Source organism: Antechinus flavipes, chromosome 4 (genome assembly GCF_016432865.1).
Source record: "Antechinus flavipes isolate AdamAnt ecotype Samford, QLD, Australia chromosome 4, AdamAnt_v2, whole genome shotgun sequence".
Lineage (NCBI taxonomy): Eukaryota > Metazoa > Chordata > Mammalia > Dasyuromorphia > Dasyuridae > Antechinus > Antechinus flavipes.
Genome location: NC_067401.1, coordinates 132,514,612 through 132,535,467, shown reverse-complemented (window position 1 = coordinate 132,535,467; position 20,856 = coordinate 132,514,612). Strand labels below are relative to the sequence as shown.

Below are 20,856 nucleotides of genomic sequence, written 5' to 3'. Positions count from 1 at the left end.
TCATATACCTAATTGTTCCTTTTACTGACCTTCCCCCTCATATACACACACTTTTATTTCTTCTTGAGATTCTTCTATGCAGAACATGGTATTGTATTGTCTCTTATTTAGAAAATGAGAGTACTTGGTTTCAAAAATTCTTGAATAGCAAACTCATTAAAATAGATCTTAGTGCAAAGTTTGTTATCTATTTCATTTTCATTTCACGTTTTGAGTGACCCCAAAATCATATATATATATATATATATATATATATATATATATATATATATGAAGATATATGAAAGAAAGCACAGATTTCTTTTAGAAATTGATAAGCATTAAGACAGAGAATAGTCATTGTAAGAGGGAATCTTAAGGAAACGTTTTTTGGAATCTCAGATTTCCAAATCACTCTGTAATGAGTGAGAAATATGGTAGATAATAGTTCTCATCAAATAACAAAATCTAATGACTGAAAGAAAAGCTAGGATTAGGTGAGGGTTTTAATGAATGGAATAAAATTTAATTAAAAATTAATATCTTTGTAGAAGGGGAAGGATAACAGACAAGTGAGAGGTTGAATAAGTCAGAAGCATGGATATTAGTATTTTGGTTGAAGCTTCTAATAGGTCATGTGTAGATCAGCCATGTACAACCTTTAGACAAGTGGGGAAGAAGTGGGATGGGTTGTTAATGATGCGCAGATATACAGAAGAATGAGCATTCATCAATGGGAGGCTCTGCAGCAGCTGAGATGTCAGCAAGGCTAGCAGCAGCTGGACCCACAGCAGGTGGGGTGGCAGCAGGGCTGGCAGCAGCTAGAAATACAGCAGCTGGGGCGACAGCAGGGTTGGCAGCAGCTGGACCCACAGCAGCTGGGGCGGCAGCAGGGCTGGCAGCAGCTAGAAATACAGCAGCTTGGGCGACAACAGGGCTGGCAGCAGCTGGACCCACAGCAGTTGGATCCACAGCAGCTGGGGCGACAGCAGGTGGACACAATGCAGGTGGGCCTGTAGCAGGTGGTCCTGCAACAGGTGCTCTGGTAGCAGGGAGGCCTAAAGCAGCAGCAAGTTCGGCAGCAACAGGGGGCACAGCAGCCAGAGCCACAGCTTTGTCCACAGCAGGTGGAGCCACAACAAGAGTTGACCATGGTGTTGATGGATTGAATTTCTGAGTTTGTTTCAAGTTGAGTTGGTTGAATTCTGAAAATCTCCTTCTCCCAGGGGTCTCTTATATACCACACTTCTCTATGCTGCTTTAGTAAGTCAACATAATTTACTTGATTTGTTTTCTAAGAGCAAAAAGTGATTATCAAATTAAGGATGTGTTTCAGGTTAAATATTTTTACTTGGATGGAAAAATTAATTACATTATTTTTTGTGTTGATATTTATAATATAATCTTTACTTGAGTCATCCCTTTTTTTTTTTTAATGTGGAGTCATTTCTATAAAAACATCATTCAGAGACTTTACCACGTGACTATTTGACTTTACCTCTCCCATGAATCACATTCTCTTGCCTTTGTGCCGTATCATAGTTAAATGTCATATTATAGCGAATTGCTATCATAGTATGCAGATCTCTCATATTTTTCTAAGAAACCATTTCAGAAAGGTGAAATACTGTTGTAGGAAAAGAGTGAAAAGAAACTATTGTGGATCACTCCTGAGCAATGAAAACAAATGCTTCCTAGCTTCTGAAAATAATTAAATAAGGAATTTTCTTTTGTAGGTAGGCTTTGTAAATCTTGATAATAGATCAAATATATTTGCAGGCTCACAAAAGTTATCTAAAGTTTTGTGCATAAGATCAAGCTGATTTTTTTAATATAATCAGCATGAATAAGGGTCAAAGAAATGACATTCTTTAGGATGCTTCCAAATATGTTAATGTTCCATTTCCTCCATTCTTAATTCAAAAATCATTTCAAACAATCATCACTTCTTAGGAACACAACTTCCACTTAGATTTAACAAGGAGACAACCATCATGCATCCAACTGAAATAATGAAAAAAGGAGGAAAGAAATGAATTTGCAGTATAAGATATCAAAATATACCATAACACTGTTATCCTCAAAATTATTTGGTATTGATGAGACTTAGAATTTAATCAATGGAACAGAATAGATGCCCAGTACACATAAACATACACAGTAAGTGGATATAGTATGTTTATATATGGCAAATATAAAGATCTTAGCTACTAAGATAAAAACGTATTATTCAATCAAAACTTCTCTAAAATGAAAAAAATAGTTTAAGAAAAGCTAGGTAAAAAACAATCTTTTACAAAACAAGTTCCAAATGGATATACACCACATATAAAGGATAACATTATCAGAGAAGAATTAGAGAAGAAAACAAGAAGTTATCTTTTGTTTTTTTGTGTGGGGGGAAGAGGTCATGATTTAACAAGAGACAGAGATGATAACAGAAGAATAAACATAAATTTAAAAAAATTTCACAAACCTAACTAAAAGTTAAATTTAGAGGAGAAATATGCACCTGGGAAAACTCTTTAGAGGAAGTTTCTGTTATAAATGTCTATATGAATGTATACATGTCATATATACATACACACACATATATGTATGTATGTATACTTATCTGTATCTGTATTAGATTTATATATGATATGGATTAAAAAAATAAGAGTATGGTATATTTCCCAATTGTTAAAAAGTTTAATAGGCAATTTTCAAAAGAAGAAATCCAAGTTTTCAATAACCATGAGGAAGAAAACAATTGGTAATGGTTAGAGAAAGTTAAAATATAGCAAGCTTTGACATAACACTCCATGTACATCAGACTGTCAAAAATGACCTAAAAGAAAAATGACAAATATTGGAGAGGCTGTGAAAAAACAGGCATATTAATTCACTTTTGGAAGAATTGGGAATTTGTTCATTCATTTTCTAAAGCAAATTAGAACTATGTACAAAAATTATTAAACTGTACATATCCTTTGATCTAGAAATACCAAAGAAATAAAAGAAAGAGAATAAGGACCTGTTTGCACAGAAATTTTTTATAACAACTCCTTTTTTTTTTTTTTTGGTAGTGTAAAAGAAGCAGAAACTAAGTAAGGATCCATCATTTGGTAAATGGCTAAATAAGTGATAATTTTTAAATGTAATATATTATTATATCATTAAAAATGACAAATGAGACAGTTTTAAGGAATCTAAGAAAAACAGATGAACTGGTGCAGAGTTAAATAAACACAACCATGATTTAATAAACTATGATTTGTCATTTTTAATGATAATACACTTGTACCCACATCCTCACAAGGAGGTGATGAATTCAGAGTGACAAATGAAATATACATCTTTTTGACATAGCCAAATGGAATTTGTTTTGCTTGGTGGGAAGGGAAAAACAGATTTTTACTAAGTGAACCAATTAAATTTAACATAAAAAACAAATAATTTAGGAATATGTAGAAATACTAGCTTGATCTTATGCACACAATCTTAAATTTCCTTTGGGATACAGGAAGTAGATTCCATCTATTATCAAAATTTACAAAACCTACCAACAAAGTACAAAAAATTTCTTATTCAACTATATCTGGAAGTTGGGAAGCATTTGTTTTTCATCTCTTTAATCTAGATTAACAAGAAGGAATTTTCTCCCACATTCTAATGACTCTTCCTCCTTCCCCATGTCCCTAAGTATAGGGATGAGGAATTAACCAAACTCTTCTAACTATGAAGTTGGAATCACATGCTATGTGGGTTGATTATCCCAAGTGGGATGCACACAGGAAGAAACCACCATCCCAACCAATTTTCTGAAATTGTTGATTGACAGTTGTGGTAGTGAAATAGTAAACTCAGGGACTAGGAGGTTGCCAGTAAACTAAACTGAAAAATGTCACCTCCTTCTCACTCCCATCCTGGTTTCTTAACAGAATAGCAAAAAGATTACCTATCTTAGATAACTACCCTTACTACCCTCCACTCCTCTAGGATTAAGTAAAGTGATTGATTAGGGTGATAATGGGGACTCACAGTTTGATGAGCTAAAGATAAGTATATGTTTTTGAGAGTTTCTTTATTCTTCCTTCAGCAGCAGCTCTAGAATCTATGTTCAAAGCCTCCTATTCTACAATAGTTACAGGATTTTCTCAAATAGGGCTCATTTAAAAGGAATGTTTTTGAGACTGTTTTCTGGCAATGTAAAGATCAAAACAAGCTTTTCCCAATTCTCCTTTCTGCCTTTTCTTCAGGAAATGGACCAATGGGAGTAGTGAATTTTTGAAATATGATTTTTTTTTACTTTTTCATTTGAGTTTAATATTAAAGTATCCAATGTATGAAATCTAGTCTTTGATAAGCAGAGAACCCCCATATATCACCATTTTCACAATTTTCACATGGAAGATTGCCAGAGGTCATCTAACCCAAATTCTTCATTGCATATTATAATCCAGAGAGGGGACTTAATTTGCCCAAAATCACATCCCTAGTAACAATGTTATACAAAGAGGATTTTGGAATTGAAAAGAACTCTAAAAGAACCATGAGCAGAATCAGAAGAGTACCATTATTAGCTACAATGGCATATGCAGAAGTACTATTTTCATATTACTTAATTTCCCATTATTTAAAAGCATCTCTTCCCCTTGAAAGTCACTTGAAATGTACTTTATCCTCCACACACCACTGAAAAAGAGAAATTCATTATCACTCCATCTCTCATTTCTGGGAATTTTTTTTTCTGGCTCTCCCTCATTTCTTTAATTTCTTCCAATCTATCCCATATGTAGCTTCTTTTATTGATTGTTGTCTTTCCCATTGGACTGTAAACTCTTTTAATTTTTTTTTAACATTAGCTTTTTTATTTTCATAATGAATGCATAGATAATTTTCAACATTCACCCTTGCAAAACCTTGCATTCCAAATTATTTCCTTCCCTTTCCTCCCTCCCGAGACAGCAAGTAATCCAATATATGTTAAACATATGCAATTCTTCTATATATATTTCCATATTTATCATTGTGTATAAGAAAAATCAGATCAAAACAGGGGAAACTGAGAAAAAACAAGCAAGCAAACAAATAACAAAAAGTGAAAATACTATTTTGTGATCCACATTCAGTCTTTTTCTAAATGCAGAGGATTCTTTCCATCATAAGTTTATTGTAATTGGCCTGAAAATTGTCTGTTCATATCCTTTAACCGTTTTTCAATTGGAGAAGACTTGTATTCTTATACATTTGAGTCAATTATATATTTTAGAAATGAGGTCTTTATCAGAATCCTTAGATACAAATTTTTCCCCCAGTTTTCTGCTTTCCTTCTAATACTGGCTACATTGATTTTATTTGTACAAAAAAAATTTTAATGACCCATTTTGCATTTCATAATGTTCTCTAGCTTTTCTTTGGTTATAAATTCCTTCATTCACCACAAATCTGAAAGGTTTCCTTGTTGTCCTAACTTGCTTATAATATCATTCTTCATATCTAAATCATGAACCCATTTTGATCTTATCTTGATATAATATAGGGTGTTAGGTGTTGGTCAATGCCTAGTTTCTGCTATACTATTGTCCACAAGTTATACTTTCTCTATCCTTTCTCCCATTCCTTCCTCACCAGTGTTTTGCTTCTGACCACCACGTTCCTCCATCTGCTCCCCTCTTGTACAGATGCTCATCCTTTTCTTATTCTTTCCCCCTTCTATTTTTGTGCTCACTTCTATTAGCCCTTCCCCTTCTTTTTCCCACTCCTACCTTCTTACAGGGTGAGACAAGTTTCTATATCAAGCTAAGTAAGTCTGATTATGTTTTTGATCTAAATCAGATGAAATTAAACAATGCTCATCCCCCTCCCTTCTTTCCCTCAACTGTAATATTTTTTTTTTGCCTCTTCATGTGATGTAATTTACTTCACTTAACATCCCCTTTCTTCTTCTTCCAGTATAATCTCTTTTCCATCCCTAGTTTCTTTTTCATATCATGAAGTCAAATTATACCTATACCTTCTGAGCATACATCTAACAAAGATACAATTTTCTCTTTTTAAAAAAATTAAATCTTTTTATTTTCAAAACATATGAATGGATAATTTTTCAACATTAACCTTGCAGAACCTTGTGTTCCAATTCCCCCCTTTCTTCCACCCACTCCCCTAGATGGTAAGTAATCCAATATATGTTAAACATGGTAGAAATATATATTAAGTCCAATATATGCATATATATTTATACAATTATTTTGCTGCACAAAAAAAAAATCAGATCAAACAAGAAAAAAATGAGAAAAGAAAAAAAAATGCAAGCAAACAACAACAAAAGAATGAAAATGCTATGTTGTGAATCACATTCAGTTCCCACAGTCCTCTTTCTGGGTGTAGATGGCTCTCTTTGTCACAAGATCATTAGAACTGACCTGAATCATCTCATTGTTGAAGAGAGCCACATCCATCCGAATTAATCATTGTATAATCTTCTTGTTGCCATGTACAATGATCTCCTGTTCTGCTCATTTCACTTAGCATTAGTTTATGTAATCTCTCTAGGTCTTCCTGAAATCATCTTGCTAATCATTTCTTACAGGACAATAATATTCTATAACATTCATATAACATAACTTATTCAGCTGTTCTTCAATTGATGGACATCCATTTACTTTTCAGTTTCTTGCCACTACAAAAAGAGTTGTGACAAACATTTTTGCACATGCGGGTCCCTTTCCCTCCTTTAAGATCAAAGATACGATTCTCGAGTTAAATATATCATCTTTCTATATGGGATGTAACTATTTTAACTTTTAAAAACATAAGTTTTTTTTTTCTTCTCTTCTAACCTTTTTATTCTTCTCTTGAGGTCTGAATTTGAAGATCAAATTTTCTGTTCAGACCAGAGCAGAAAATCACCTATTTCATTGAATGTCCACTTTTTTCCCTGAAAGATAATGCTTAGTTTTTCTGGGTAGTTTAATCTTAGCAGTTTAAGCAACTTTGCCCTCTGGAATATCATATTCCAGAACCTTTAAGTAATCTTGATTATGGTTCCTCAAATTTTGAATTGTTTCTTTTTGACTGCTTGCAGTATTTTCTCCTTAATCTGATAATTCTGGAATTTAGCTACAATATTCCTTGGAGTTTTCATTTTGGGGTTTCTTTCAGAAGGTGATCAGTGTATGCTTTCAAAGGCTAGCTTACCTTCTGTTCTAGAACATCAGGGAAGTTATACTTGATTTCTTGAAAGATGTTTTTTTTTCCCATCATGGTTTTTAGGTAGCCCAATAATTCTTAAATTGTCTCCCCTAGATCTATTTTCCAGATCTATTGTTTTTCTAAATAAGGTAGTTTACATTTTTCTTCTATTTTTTTCTTGGTTTTATCATTTTCTTTGACTGATTGTTGATGCATTAAGTTATTTCACCTCCATTTATTCAATTCTAAATTTTAATGAATTATTTTCTTCAGTTAGCTTTTTTGCCTTCTTTTGAATTTAACCAATTTAACTTTTAAATGAGTTATTTTGTCCATTGAATTTTTTCCCATTTCACCAATTCTATTTTTAGGGAATTGTTCTCTTTTTCCATTTTACCAATTCAGTTTTTTGTTATTTCTTTTTTTCATTTAGCCAATTCTATTTTCTTGAGGAGTGATTTTCTTCAATTTTTTTTATTTTACCATTTTTTCTTTCCCAATTGTTCCTGTAATTCTCTTTTAAGATCCTCTTTGCCCCACTCACATCAGGAATGGGTTCAATATGTAATTCAAAACTATATGCATATTATGATGAGTATAGTACCCAACAAAATCTATAAAGAAATCAGAAGGGAGGAATAGATGAATGCAGAAATAAAGAGTGAGGGAAGAAGACAAGGGAGGGTTTTCGGGGGGTGGGGGTTAAATAATAGTAAGCCAAGTTATTGAACAGAATAATTGAAAGAGTCAGCAGGAATAAAAAAAAGACATGTATGCATGTGGAGTATGTGTGTGAGAGTAAATATACATATATTTACATAAATACAATTTTTCTTAACTATAGCCTTCTTTGGAGTGGGGTGATAAAAAAGGGAAAAGGAATAAAATAAATAAGATGCACAGCAGAGAACAAAAGAACAATTTACAGGGAAGCAAAGAAAAGATGAACAGTCATGAATATAATTTATTCTACTAATATATATATTTTTTTATTAAATTGATATTTGTTGTTATATTTCAAATCCTCCCTGATGTTCTGCCAGACATATGATAATGTTCTCTTTTGTTTTGTTTCATTTTGTTTTGTATTGATTGTATGGAAATTTCTTCCAAATTTTGAGAATATAAGATTTCATCAGTGAATATAAGTTTCTTCATTCATGCGAACTGCAAAACCTTAAAACCTGCTAGACTGTTTTCAAGAGTTTTCTATAGTCAAAAATGACATTACCAGTATGTGAATTTAGTGACAAGGATCTTCAAATTTAGCTTGATTGGTTATATGAACAAAAAGTTTGTCACTTGATCTGTGTCTTTCTAGTTTAGTTGGATATGTTTTTCATGTCACGAGGAGACATTGATTTAAGATTTTAGTAGTGGATGTTTCATATAGTAAACAAAATTTAATATTTTTTTCATTTTTTTCATGTAATGGATTATTTATTTGGTAATAATTGGCAAATATGACTTAAAAAAAGGATAACCATGTCCTCCCAGGAGATTTATGTTTGTCCTTGCTATATCTTCAAAATAAATATATCTTTGCAAAAGCTAAAAAAAAAAAAAAAAAAAAAAAAAAAGATCCTTTTGGAATTCTTCTAAGAGAACCTTTTGAGTTGGAGAACAAGTCATATCATCCTTTGAGACTTCATCTGGAGATGTTTGCCTTTAGTGTCCTCAGGATTTGAGGTCTGTTCTTACCTGTCTCCATAATAAGTATCTATGGTCAGAAATCTTATTGCTTTTTTGCTCATTTTAAAAAGTTGTGGTCTGCTCTTAGAGCAAAGGAAAGATAATACCAAGCTTCCTTTATAGGACAATAGTGGCTTCATGCTGCCCTGGGATCAGTGCTGCAGGCTTCTTTCCCATCCTGGATATGCATGGCCAAGTCCAGTTTGTTATGCTGGGTTCAGGAACTCACTGTTTGCTTTTTGTAATTGTTTTGTTTTGTAGCTGTAATTTCCTAGTCCATGATCTATTGAACCAGAACAGGGTAGCCAATGCTGATGTATTTTGGCTAAGAGCCTCCTGCTAGATTCCCCTAGCAATCAGGGCTTTTCTACCCTCTGTCTCTCTGCACTGCATCTAGTTTTCCTCTGCCCAATTGAGACAGACTTTTCCTGAAATTCTTCCAAAATATCTTCTGCTGGAAATTTGCTACACTCCAAATATTGGTGGGTTCTGTCACTCCAAAAGCCATTCAGAGGCTTGATTTGCTGTTCATTCTGAGGGAAGCCAGGAAGAGCTCAGGCAAAGACCTAGCTATACTGCACAATCTTGACTCAGATTGTAAACTCTTTGAGAGCAGAAGCAATCTTCTTCTTCTTCTTCATTGTTGTTGTTGCTCTTCTTCCTCCTCTTTTTCTCCTTTTTTTTCTTTTCTTTTTCTTTTTGTTTTTGTATTTCCAGTGCTTAGCATAGAGCCTGGAAAATAGTAAGTGTTTAATAAATGTTTATTAGCTTGCTGATTATCAAATCAGGAGGCCCAAATCAGTTCCTTAGGTCAAAAATTAAAGTAGGTCTGATGGGATGAATACAAATTCTATCTCTTGTTTATGATGTCAAATGCATTTTTAAGAGGTAGAACTGCTAAAAATTAATTGGTTCTAAATACATGTTTTAGGAAAAATAAATTTTCTTTTTTTAATTAAAGTTTTGGGGTTTTTTTTTATTTTCAAAATATATACATGGATAATTTTCAACATTCACCCCTACAAAAGCCTGTGTTCTAATTTTTTCCCTCCCTTCCCCCCCACCCCTCCACCAATTGGCAAGTGATCCAATATATGTTAAATATGTGCAAATTCTCTATACATATTTTCCTAAATATAATGCTACACAAGAAAAATCAGATGCAAAAAAAAAAAAAAAATGAGAAAGAAAACAAAATGCAAGCAAACAACAAAGAGTAAAAATACTATGTTGTGGTCCACATTCAGTTCCCACTGTTCCCACTCTCTGGATACAGATGACTTTCTTCATCACAAGACTACTGGAACTGGTCTGAATCACCCCATTATTGACAAAACCCATGTACATCAGAATCGATCATTGTATAATCTTGCTTGTTGCCATATATAATGATCTCCTGGTTCTGCTAATTTTACTTAGAATCACTTCATGTAAGTCTCTCCACTCCTCTCTGAAATCATCTTGCTGATATTTTCTTATAGAAGGCAAATAGTGAGTCCTTTGCATTCATGTACTGTAACTTGTTCAGCATTCATTCTCCAACTGATGGGCATCCACTCAGGTTCCAGTTTTTGCCACTACAAAAAGGGTTGCCAAAACATTTTTACTCATATGGGTCCCTTTTCCTCCTTCATGATCTTTTTAGGATACAAGCCCAGTAGTAACATTGTTGGATCATTTGATAGCCTTTTGATCATAGTTCCAAATTGTTCTCCATAATGGTTGAATCTGTTCACAATTCCACTAACAATGTATTAGTTTCTAGTTTTCTCTTCATTGATGAAAAGTTCATCCTTTTTATATTATATGCTAATAATTTGCTTTATTTCTTTTTTCTGATCAAATTAACTAAAGGTCCATCTATTTTGTTGTTGTTTTTTTCATAAAACCAGCTCTTAGTTTTGTTCATTAGTTCAATAATTTTTTTTTATTTTCAATTTTATTAATCTCCCCTTTTATTTTCAGAATTTCAAATTTGCTATTTAATTGGAGTTTTTTATTTGTTTTTTTTTTTTCTAGTTGCATGCCCAATTCATTGATCTTTTCTTTCTCAATTTTATGCAGGTAAGAATCTAGAGATGTAAAACTTGCCCTAAGAACTGCTTTGTTTCATTCCATAAATTTTAATATGTTGTCTCATTATTGGCATTCTCTTGGATGAAATTGTCAATTATGTCTATGATTTGTTGTTTCATCCACTGATTTTTTAGGATCAGATTATTTAGTTTACAATAAATTTTTGGTCTATTTTCCCCTGGCTCTTTATTATATGTAATTTTCATTGCATCATGATCTTAAAAGGATGTACTTACTATTTCTGCCTTTCTGCATTTGATTTTGAGGTCTTTATGCCCTAATATATGGTCAATTTTTTGTTCCATGAAATGCCAAGAAAAAAGTATACTCCTATCTCCATTCAATTTTCTCCAAAGATCTATCATATCTAACTGTTCTAAAATTCTATTTACTTCCTTAACTTCTTTCTTATTTTGTGGTTCAATTTATCTAGTTCTGAGAGGGCAAAGTTGAGATTCCTCACTAGTATAGTTTTGCTATTTCTTTTTGCAGTTCTTTTAACTTCTCCTCTAGGAATCTGGATGCTATACCACTTGGTATATATGTGGTTAGTATTGATATTGCTTCATTATCTATGGTACCCTTTAGCAAGATATAGTTTCCTTCCTTTTCTCTTTTAATTAGATCTAGTTTTGTTTTTGTTTGATCTGAGATCAGGATTGCTGCCCTGATTTTTTTACTTCACCTGAAGCATAATATTTTCTGCTCCAGCCTTTTACTTTTACTCTGTATATATCACTCTGTATTAAATATGTTTCTTGTAAACAATATATTGTAGGATTTTGGCTTTTAATCCAGCCTGCTATATGCTTCCATTTTATGAGTGAGTTCATCCCCTTCACATTCACAATTAAAATGACTAATTCTGCTTTTCTCACCATCTTATTTAACCCAAGTTATGATTTTCTCTTTCCTTTCTCTTTTTCCCTCCTCCCCAGTAATTTGCATCTGCTACCACCTCCCTCAAACAGCCCTCCATCTTTACTGTCCCTCTCCTTTTCTTATACCTTTCCTCTACTACTTCTGTTTTCCTTTCTATTAGTCTTCCCCTTTCCTTCACTCTTTCTCCTCCCACTTCCCTCTAGAGTCTGGGAAGCTAAATACATCTGATATTCTCTCTTTGAACCAACTCTGATAAGAATAAGATTCACACAATGTTTATCTCCCTTCCTTTTTTCCCTCAATTAGAATAGATCCTTTTTGTCTCTTCATGAGATGTAGTTCCCCCATTTTCTGTTGGAATCTTTACAAACTGCTAACTCATTGGAGTTGATGTTTTGGGCCAGAACCTGAAACAAGGTACTAAGTAGAACTAATTAACACAATGCTTGTGTTTACACCTTTACTCATTGGAATTCGCAAGTATGGGAGATTCAAAATTAACTGTGTAACTTTGTGAATTCACATCTCCCTTGAAGCTCTTAGGGCCAGAGAGCACTATGGGAGAAAACCCATAATCCCATTCTCTCAGAAGAGTCATATATAAGCCCAGTGAAGAGAGATTCATTCCAATATTTTCCACTTGGCTGCTGGTGGTGGAAGAGAGTTCAGCTGGATTGGAGAGGAGCACTCTGGTGCAGACACAGAGCACTTTGGGAGATTGAGAGCCAGAAGCCCTCTCTCTGAGGCAAGACAGATTCAACTTGGAGTTGGATTGGAGGCTGAAGAAAGCAGAGGCAGAGGCTAAAGGACAAAACCTTTGGATTTGGAGACATTCGGAGGGAGCTCTTGGAACCAAGCAGAGAGACAGGCCTCTAAACTAACCAGGTTATATTGGAGACAATAAAAGATCTGAACTTTTATCACCTGGCTGTGTTTTGGGTGATTATTACTTTCAACTGAAACAAATGCTGCCTCCAGAAAACCTCCCCCAAGAAACTGCTTTCTCCCGGAGAGAATCACCATTATTTTATTTTAAAAGAAGAAAATCACCACAATTTTCCCTCAATTTTCCTCTTTTTCCAGTATGATGCCCTTTCCACCTCTAGTTCCATTTTTATATTTTCATAATAAAATCAAATTATACCTGTACTGTCTATGTATACCCATATATACATATACCTATGTATAGTTCTCAAGAGTTCTTTTTTTATGCTTCTCTTGAGTTCTGTATTTGGAGATCAAAATTTTTATTCAGCTCTGATCTTTTCATCAGAATAAATGAAATTCACCTGTATCATTGAATGCCCATCTTCTTCCCAGAAAGATAATGCTCAATTTAGCTAGAGAGTTTATTCTTGGCTGCATTCCAAGTTTCTTTGCCTTTCAGAATATCCAGGCCCTTTTAATCCTTTGAAGTGGAAGTTTCTAGGTCCTGAGAATCCTGATTATGTTTCTTTCTGGCTGATTGCAATATTTTTCCTTGGTCTGATAGTTTTGATATTTAGTTACAGTATTCTTTGCTATTTTTATTTTTGGGTCTCTTTCAGGAGGTGATCAGTGTATTCTTTCAATGGCTATCTTACCCTCTGGTTCTAGAACAAAAGGGCAATTTTCCTTGATGATTTCCTGAAAGATAATGTGTAGACTCTTTTTTATCATAGCTTTCAGGATGTCCAATCATCCTTAAATTGTCTTTCCTAGATATTTTTTCCAGGTCATTTGTTTTTCCAATATGGTATTTTACATTTTCTTCTATTGTTTTCATTTTTTTTTTTTTTTGGTTTTGTTTGATTGATTCTTGATATCTTATGGAGTCATTCATTTCCATTTGTTCAATTCTGATTTTTTGTGAATTATTTTCTCCAGTTATCTTTTTTAGCTCCTTTTGTATTTGGCCAATTGAATTTTTTAAATGGGTTATTTTGTTCAATGGATTTTTTTTTCATTTCACAAATTCCGTTTTTCAAGGAATAATTTTCTTTTTTGCATTTTGTCAAATTTATTTTGTAAGGAATTATATGCTTTTTCCATTTTGTCAAGAATATTTTGTCAAGAGTTATTTGTTTTTTCCATTATTCTAAGTCTATTTTTAAGGAGTTTTTATTCAGATAAATAGTTTCAAATTGGGGTGATAAGAAGAATAGGATGGAGAAGGAACATGAGGAAAATGTCATGAGGAAAAAGTGAAGTCTGTATTTTTTTCTTTTAGCTGCCATATCACACTGCTCACTCATAACTGCATCCCCCCCCATTGTGAAACTAAAGAAATGGAGGCACAGATAGACAAATAAACTTACCCAGAACTATACAATGTAGAAGAATTTTCATTGGGTTTCAACCTAGGTCATGAAGATTCCAAGCACAATATCTTATCCAATTTACCAACTTGCCCCTTTTGTGAAGTAACTTGACTAAAATAACACAGATAGCAAGTTGAAATAGTACAAATTAATTCCACATCCTCTGAAATGTCACTATACATAAATATAATGCTCCAGGGAGCCATGAAGTTGACCTCAGAGCACTAAGATATATGCTGATATACAAGCGTCACCCCAATGCAGTCGATAAAAGAAAGAAAGAAACCTTAAGACTTTTGGTCCTTAAACTATGGAGATTTTCCCAAAATTTCCAAGATAATGTGTTATAGAAATATGATGAGACACACAGTTTAAGCTGTTGTAAGTAATCCTCATTTCCTCAATTCATCTACCCATCAGCTCATACTTAGTAACGCAGTCTTCATTACTCAAAAGTAATTATTTTTTTTGTTTTCCTGCAGTTTCAATCTACTTTTCTGAAATAATCTTTTGTTTCATGAGGTACCAAAAGTCATCTTTTCCCCAGGATGACCATTTTCCTTTTTTAAAATAGTATTTTATTTTTTATTTTTCCAAATATATATAAGCAGGATGATCATTTTCCAGGTAGAATGAAGGTGTATTTAAGAGAAAGTGACACATGGAAGGCTTGATGTTTAACCTTTGACTCATGACAATTGCTTCCAAAGATGAGAAAAAAGCACAATGAATAAACTCAGATGAGTAGAACAACTAATTGCTAATGTGTGAAGAAAGGAAATATTTTTGCCATCTACTTTGGAACAAAACTAGAAAAATACCACTGCCTCATTTGGGGTATTATTTTTTCCATATTGCTAAATGATAACAAGGAAGTAAGCTTTTACTGATGATGGCTGTCACTCAGGATGGTATATAAGATGCTGTTATGATGAGGAGACTTTTAAACTCAAGAAACCCACTAACCTAGAAACAAAGCCCAAAGTTCAATCCACTAATATCATGGTCAATTCTTGTTGTGGCTCCACCTGCTGTGGCCAAAGCTGTGGCTCTGGCTGCTGTACCCCCTGCTGCTGCCGAACTTGCTGCTGCTTCCGGCCTCCCTGCTACCAGAGCACTTGCTGCAGGACTACTTGTTACAGGCCCACCTGCATTGTGTCCACCTGCTGTCGCCCCAGCTGCTGTGGATCCACCTGCTGTGGGTCTAGTTGCTGTGGATCCAGCTGCTGCCAACCCTGCTGTTGTCAGCCCTGTTGTCGTCCCAGCTGTTGTGGATCCAGCTGCTGCCAGCCCTGCTGTCGCCCCAGCTGCTGCATTTCTAGCTGCTGCCAGCCTTGTTGCTGTCCCACCTGCTGCTAGATCAGAAGCACCTGCTTCTGTCCAGTCTGTGGCCAGTCCTCCTGCTATTAATTGTTGAAATTTGCCCACATTTGCTTATCACCATCACTCACTCTAAGGGAAGCAAGAATTTATTTTCCTGTATTCATCAATATGAACAAATCTCATTGATAAATTGACTCCTATTACCCCAATTTGAAACTATTTCCTCTTTTGGTCTCTTTTCTCCTCATAGGAATTAATATCAAACATGCTGAATTCATCTGCCTAGAAATTTATGTAATACATCTAATTTTATGACTTTGCTTCTGGAATTCATAAATTACTCAACTTTATTGAAAAAGTTTCCTCTTGTGTTTACTTAAAATCAACTAACTTACCCTAAGATCTGGGATGTGGGATTCCAATGATGTCATTCTCTTTCTTTGATTTTTCTGTTGCAGAGAATTTTCTTGTTTTATTGTCTGTTTCTTTCCTAATTAAAAAAAAAATCTAACATTCTGGCATAGAAAAAGAAAGTTGTTCTTGTATTTCATTCTTATACGGTCTCCCTAAATTTTTTTTGCAAGCATAATTTCAAAAGATAAAAAGAAAAACCTATTAATTGTAAACTAATAGTGGCTCAATAAGACATTAATGAGACATTATGACATTAGAGGAGGTAGAAATAATTGCTTTGAAAACTAACATGTACTAGATGTGTGAACCTGAACAAGATATTTAACCACTGAGTGTTCCTGACATCTGTAGGACTATATACATTTAAATCATAGATGAATTTCTAATCTCTATCATCAATGAATAATCACATATCTGGCCAATAATAATTAAATTAATAAATAAATGAAGTTTCTTGATGAATGAAAATACATTTTAGTTTATATTTATTTTGTCTGGGAAAAATAATCCAATGGTCTAAGGAAACCATATTGATAGGTATAAATAGAAAAATATGAGTAGATTCACATTCAATTTTTATTCCAAGATACTGTTTCAGAACTATGACTTCATAGAATAATCTTTTCTGTCTTGAGAACAATGTAAGGCATAGAATCTCTCTCTCTCTCTCTCTCTCTCACACACACACACACACACATACACACACACACACACACACACACACTCCAAGAAAGTTGATGCCAAGGAATTACATTCACTTAATTAGTCATTCTTCTTCATATTCATTCAAAGGATATTGTTTTTTTTCTGAAATCTTACTTCTAAAAAAAATCTAGCCTGGTCAATAACACAATATATACTATTTCAATCAGTCATTAAATTAACCAAGCTTACTATATGCTAAGCACTGTGTTAAGCTTTGAAAATACAAATAAAAATTGGGGGAAAAACGGCCCTAATCTTAATTAGTGCAAATAATTAGGCATATATAGGGCATATTCAGAGTAAACGGGAGGAAAAGCATTGGGTAGGGTGAGAAGACAAAGCATAGTACAGAAGAGAATTTAATTGAGTCTTGGTGGAAACCAAAGAGGAAACTAAGAGGCAGAGGTGAAGAGGGAGTGAATTTCAGGTATAAGGAATAGTCAGATATAGGTGGGAGATGGACTGTTTGAAGAACTACAAGTAGGCCAAATAGATTACAGAATGTATAGAGATGGATAAAATATAAACAGACTAGAAATATAATAAAGGAGTTGTGCTATAAAAAAGACTTTTAATGCCAAACAGAGAAACTTACATGTAATTCTAAAAGTATCAGGTAAATATCTTAACTCATTCATTAGTAGGGTTAATATAGCAAAATCTTGCCTTTAAAAAATTTACGTTCATAGTTTCTAAGAGAGCTTTGGTTTTGGTTTTGCATCTGACTAAAGTTATTTGCTAAATATGTACATAAACCAAGAATGCTCAATATTGCTTGGTGACCTATTTAAAAATTCTTTCATGGAACATATTTCACTCTTCTTTTATTATAAAGTTAAGCAATTTATAGTTGCTCTTTGGAGAAATTGGATAGGAAATTTTTAAGATATGTAAGCAGATTATAGAATATATCAGGGTAGCATTTTTTCACATCTATACAGTTATATATGAATTTAAGGTCAAGAATTTAAGGATTACTCCTTGGTTGTGAATCTGAGGGACTAGGAGAATTTTGTTGTCCTCTACAGTAATAGAAAAGATAGGAATAGGAACATTTAGGGGGAAAATGAATTCCTTTTTGGACCTGTTAAGTTTAAGATGTCTACTGGATATCCAATTTGAGATTTTAAAAAACCCTGGAGATTGGAGATTGGAGATTGATAGAAAGATTGAGGCAAGATAGGTATATTTGACATTAACAGGGACACAGATGGTTTTTAACTCCATGGGAGCTGATGAGATCACCAGTGAAGTAGTATAGAGAAAGAAGGGAGCTCATGACAGAATTGTGAGAGACACCTAAAACTGGAAGGAATGATTGGAATTATGAAGAGACAGAGAAAGAGAAGCCAGATGATTGAAAATCTAGAGAGAAGAGAGTATCAAAGAGAAGAATGTGATCAATAAAATTCAAGGCTAGAAAGTAGTCAAAGTTAATACAGATTGAGAAACTATAATTGGGTTTGGCAACTAAGAGATCATTGATAACTTTGGAGAGATAGTTTTCAATGGAATGATACAACCAGAAACCAGAGTGTAAGAGATTTTAAAAAGAGGGAAAAGAGGGAAAGTAGAAATATCTAATGTAAATGGCCTTATCATTTTTGTAATTTAAAAAATATTTTTAGTTTTTCATTTTTATTATATTTGCTTGACCTATTCAAGAGCACTTGATATTTTTTCAATTGTTTAGATCTTACTTTATTTGTGTGGAAATTATTTTGTAATTGTGTTCATATAGTTACTGACTTTCCCTTGGCAGGTAAATTCCCAAATATTTTATACTATTGACAGTTCTTTTAAATGAAATTTCTCTTTGTAGCTCTTGCTGTTGGATTTTGCTGGTGATGTATAAAAATGATGATGCTTTATGTAGAATTATTTTGTATCCTGCAACTTTGCTAAAGTTTAATTGATTCTCTAAGTTTCTCTAAGTATACCATCATATCATCTGCAAAGAGTGATAAGTACCTATTCTAAATCCTTTAATCTCTTTTTCTTCTCATTGCCAAAGCTAACATTTCTAATGCAATATTAAATAGTAATAGTGATATTGAGCAACCTTGTTTCACCCTTCCTCTTACTGGGAATGGTTCTATTTTATCCCCATTACATATGATACTTGCTGATGGTTTTTAATAGATGCTACTGATAATTTTGAGGAAAAAGTCTATTTATTTCTATACTCTCTGGTGTTTTTAATAGGAATGGGTATTGCATTTTAGCAAATGTTTTTTCTTTGTCTATTGAGAGAATTATATGGTTTTTGTTAGTTTGTTTATCAATATAGTCAATTATGCTAATGTTGATCCAGTCCTACATTCCTCATAAAAATCCTACTTGGTCATGGTGTATTATCCTGGGGATGGCTTTCTGTAGTCTTTTTGCTAATATTTTATTTAAGATTTTTGCATCAATACTCATTAAAGAAATTGGCCTATAATTTTCTTTCTCTGTTTTGACTCTACCTGTTTAGATATCAGCATGGTATTTGTGTCATAAAGTGAATTTAGTAGAAGTCCTTCTTTCCCTATTTTGTCAAATAGTTTGTATAGTATTGGAGTTAATTGTTCTTTAAATGTTTGGTAGAATTCACATGTAAATCCATCTGGCCCTGGAGATTTTTTTCTTAGGTAATTGATTGATACATTGTTCTGTTTCTTTTTCTAAAATGGGACTATTTAAGTAATTTATTTCCTCTTATTAATCTGGGAAATCTATATTTTTGTAGGTATCCCTCCATTTGACTTAGATTATCCAATTTATTGCCATAAAGTTGGGCAAAGTAACTCCTAATTATTGCTCTAATTTCCTCTTCATTGGTGGAAAGTAATCTCTTTATTTTTGAGATTAACAATCTGATTTTCCTCTTTCCATTTTCTAATCAAATTAACTAATGATTTATCTATGTTGATTGAACCAACTCTTAGTATTACTTATTAACTCAACAGTTTTTTTCTTTCAATTTTATTAATCCCCCTTTTATTTTTAGAATTTCAAATTTGGTATTTGGTTGGGGGGTTAAATTGTTCCTTTTCTAGCTTTTTTTAGTTACAAGCCCAATTCATTTATCTTTTTCTCTATTTTATGCAAGTAAGCATCTAGAGATATAAACTTTCCCCTTATTACCTCTTTGGCTGCATCTTACACATTTTGGTATGTTGTCCCATTATTGTCATTCTCTTGGATGAAATTATTGTGTTTATGATTTGCTGTTTCACCCATTCATTCTTTAGGATTAGATTATTTCATTTCCAATTAATTTTTGGTCTATTATCCTCTGACCTTTTATTAAATGTAATTTTTATTGAATCATAATCTGAAAAATGCATTTATTATTTCTGTCTTTCTGCATTTGATTTTGAGGTCTTTATCCCCTAATATATGGTCCATTTTTATATAGTCCCACAGAAAAAAATGTACTCCTTTCTGTCTCCATTCAATTTTCTCCAAAGATTTATCATACCTAACTTTCTAATCTATTTACTTCCTTAACTTCTTTCTTATTTATTTTGTGCTTTAATTATCTAGTTCTGAGAGAGCAAGTTTGAGATCTCTTACTAGCAAAATCTTGCTGTCTATTTCTTCTTGCAGCTCTTTTAGCTTCTCCTTTAGGAATTTAAATGCTATACCACTTGGTGCATATATATTTAATATTGACATTACTTCATTATCAATGGTACCCTTTAGCAACATATAGTTTCCTTCCATAGCTCTTGTAATTAGACATATTTTTGCTTTTGCTTGATCTGTGATCATGATGGTTAAACCTGCTTTTTTACTTCACCTGAAGCATAATAGATTCTGCTCCAGTCTTTTATCTTTACTCTGTATGAATCACTCTGTTATAAATATGTTTCTTATAAACAACATATTATAGGGTTCTGGCATTTAATCCAGTTTGCTATCCACTTCCATTTTATGGGAGAGTTCATCCCATTCACATTCACATTTAAAATGACTAATTCTGCATTTCCCCACTATCTTATTTGCCCCAAATTATGATTTTCTCTTCCCTTTCCCCATTTTCCTCCTCCTCCAGAGTATTTTGCTTATAAGACTACTTGCCTCAAGCCACTCTCCCCCTTTATAGCTCCTCTCCCTTTCTTATACCTTTCCCTTACTACTTCTGTTTTCTCTTCTTTTAGCCTCCCCCTTTCCTCTCTCTTCTCCCATTTCCCTATAGAGCCCATGAATCCAAATACATCTGATAGTCTCTCTAAGAGCCAAATCCAACGAGAGTAAGATTCATACAATGTTCTTCCCTCTCCCTTCTTTCCCTCAATTAGAAAAGGTTTTCTTTGTCTCT

General features: G+C 33.3%; 1 protein-coding gene across 1 annotated transcript in view; it reads right to left on the bottom strand.

Moving 5' to 3' along the window:
• Positions 1-488: 488 nt before the first annotated feature.
• LOC127561345 (uncharacterized) overlaps positions 489-20,856 on the bottom strand; it is a 39,520-nt gene continuing 19,152 nt past the window's right edge. The window contains exons 3-4 of the mRNA XM_051996620.1: positions 15,138-15,508; positions 489-1,273 (exon numbers count right to left, since the gene is read on the bottom strand). Coding sequence (XP_051852580.1) covers positions 749-1,273; positions 15,138-15,508 — 896 coding nt within the window. The 3' untranslated portion in view covers positions 489-748. The remainder of the gene's footprint in view (positions 1,274-15,137; positions 15,509-20,856) is intronic.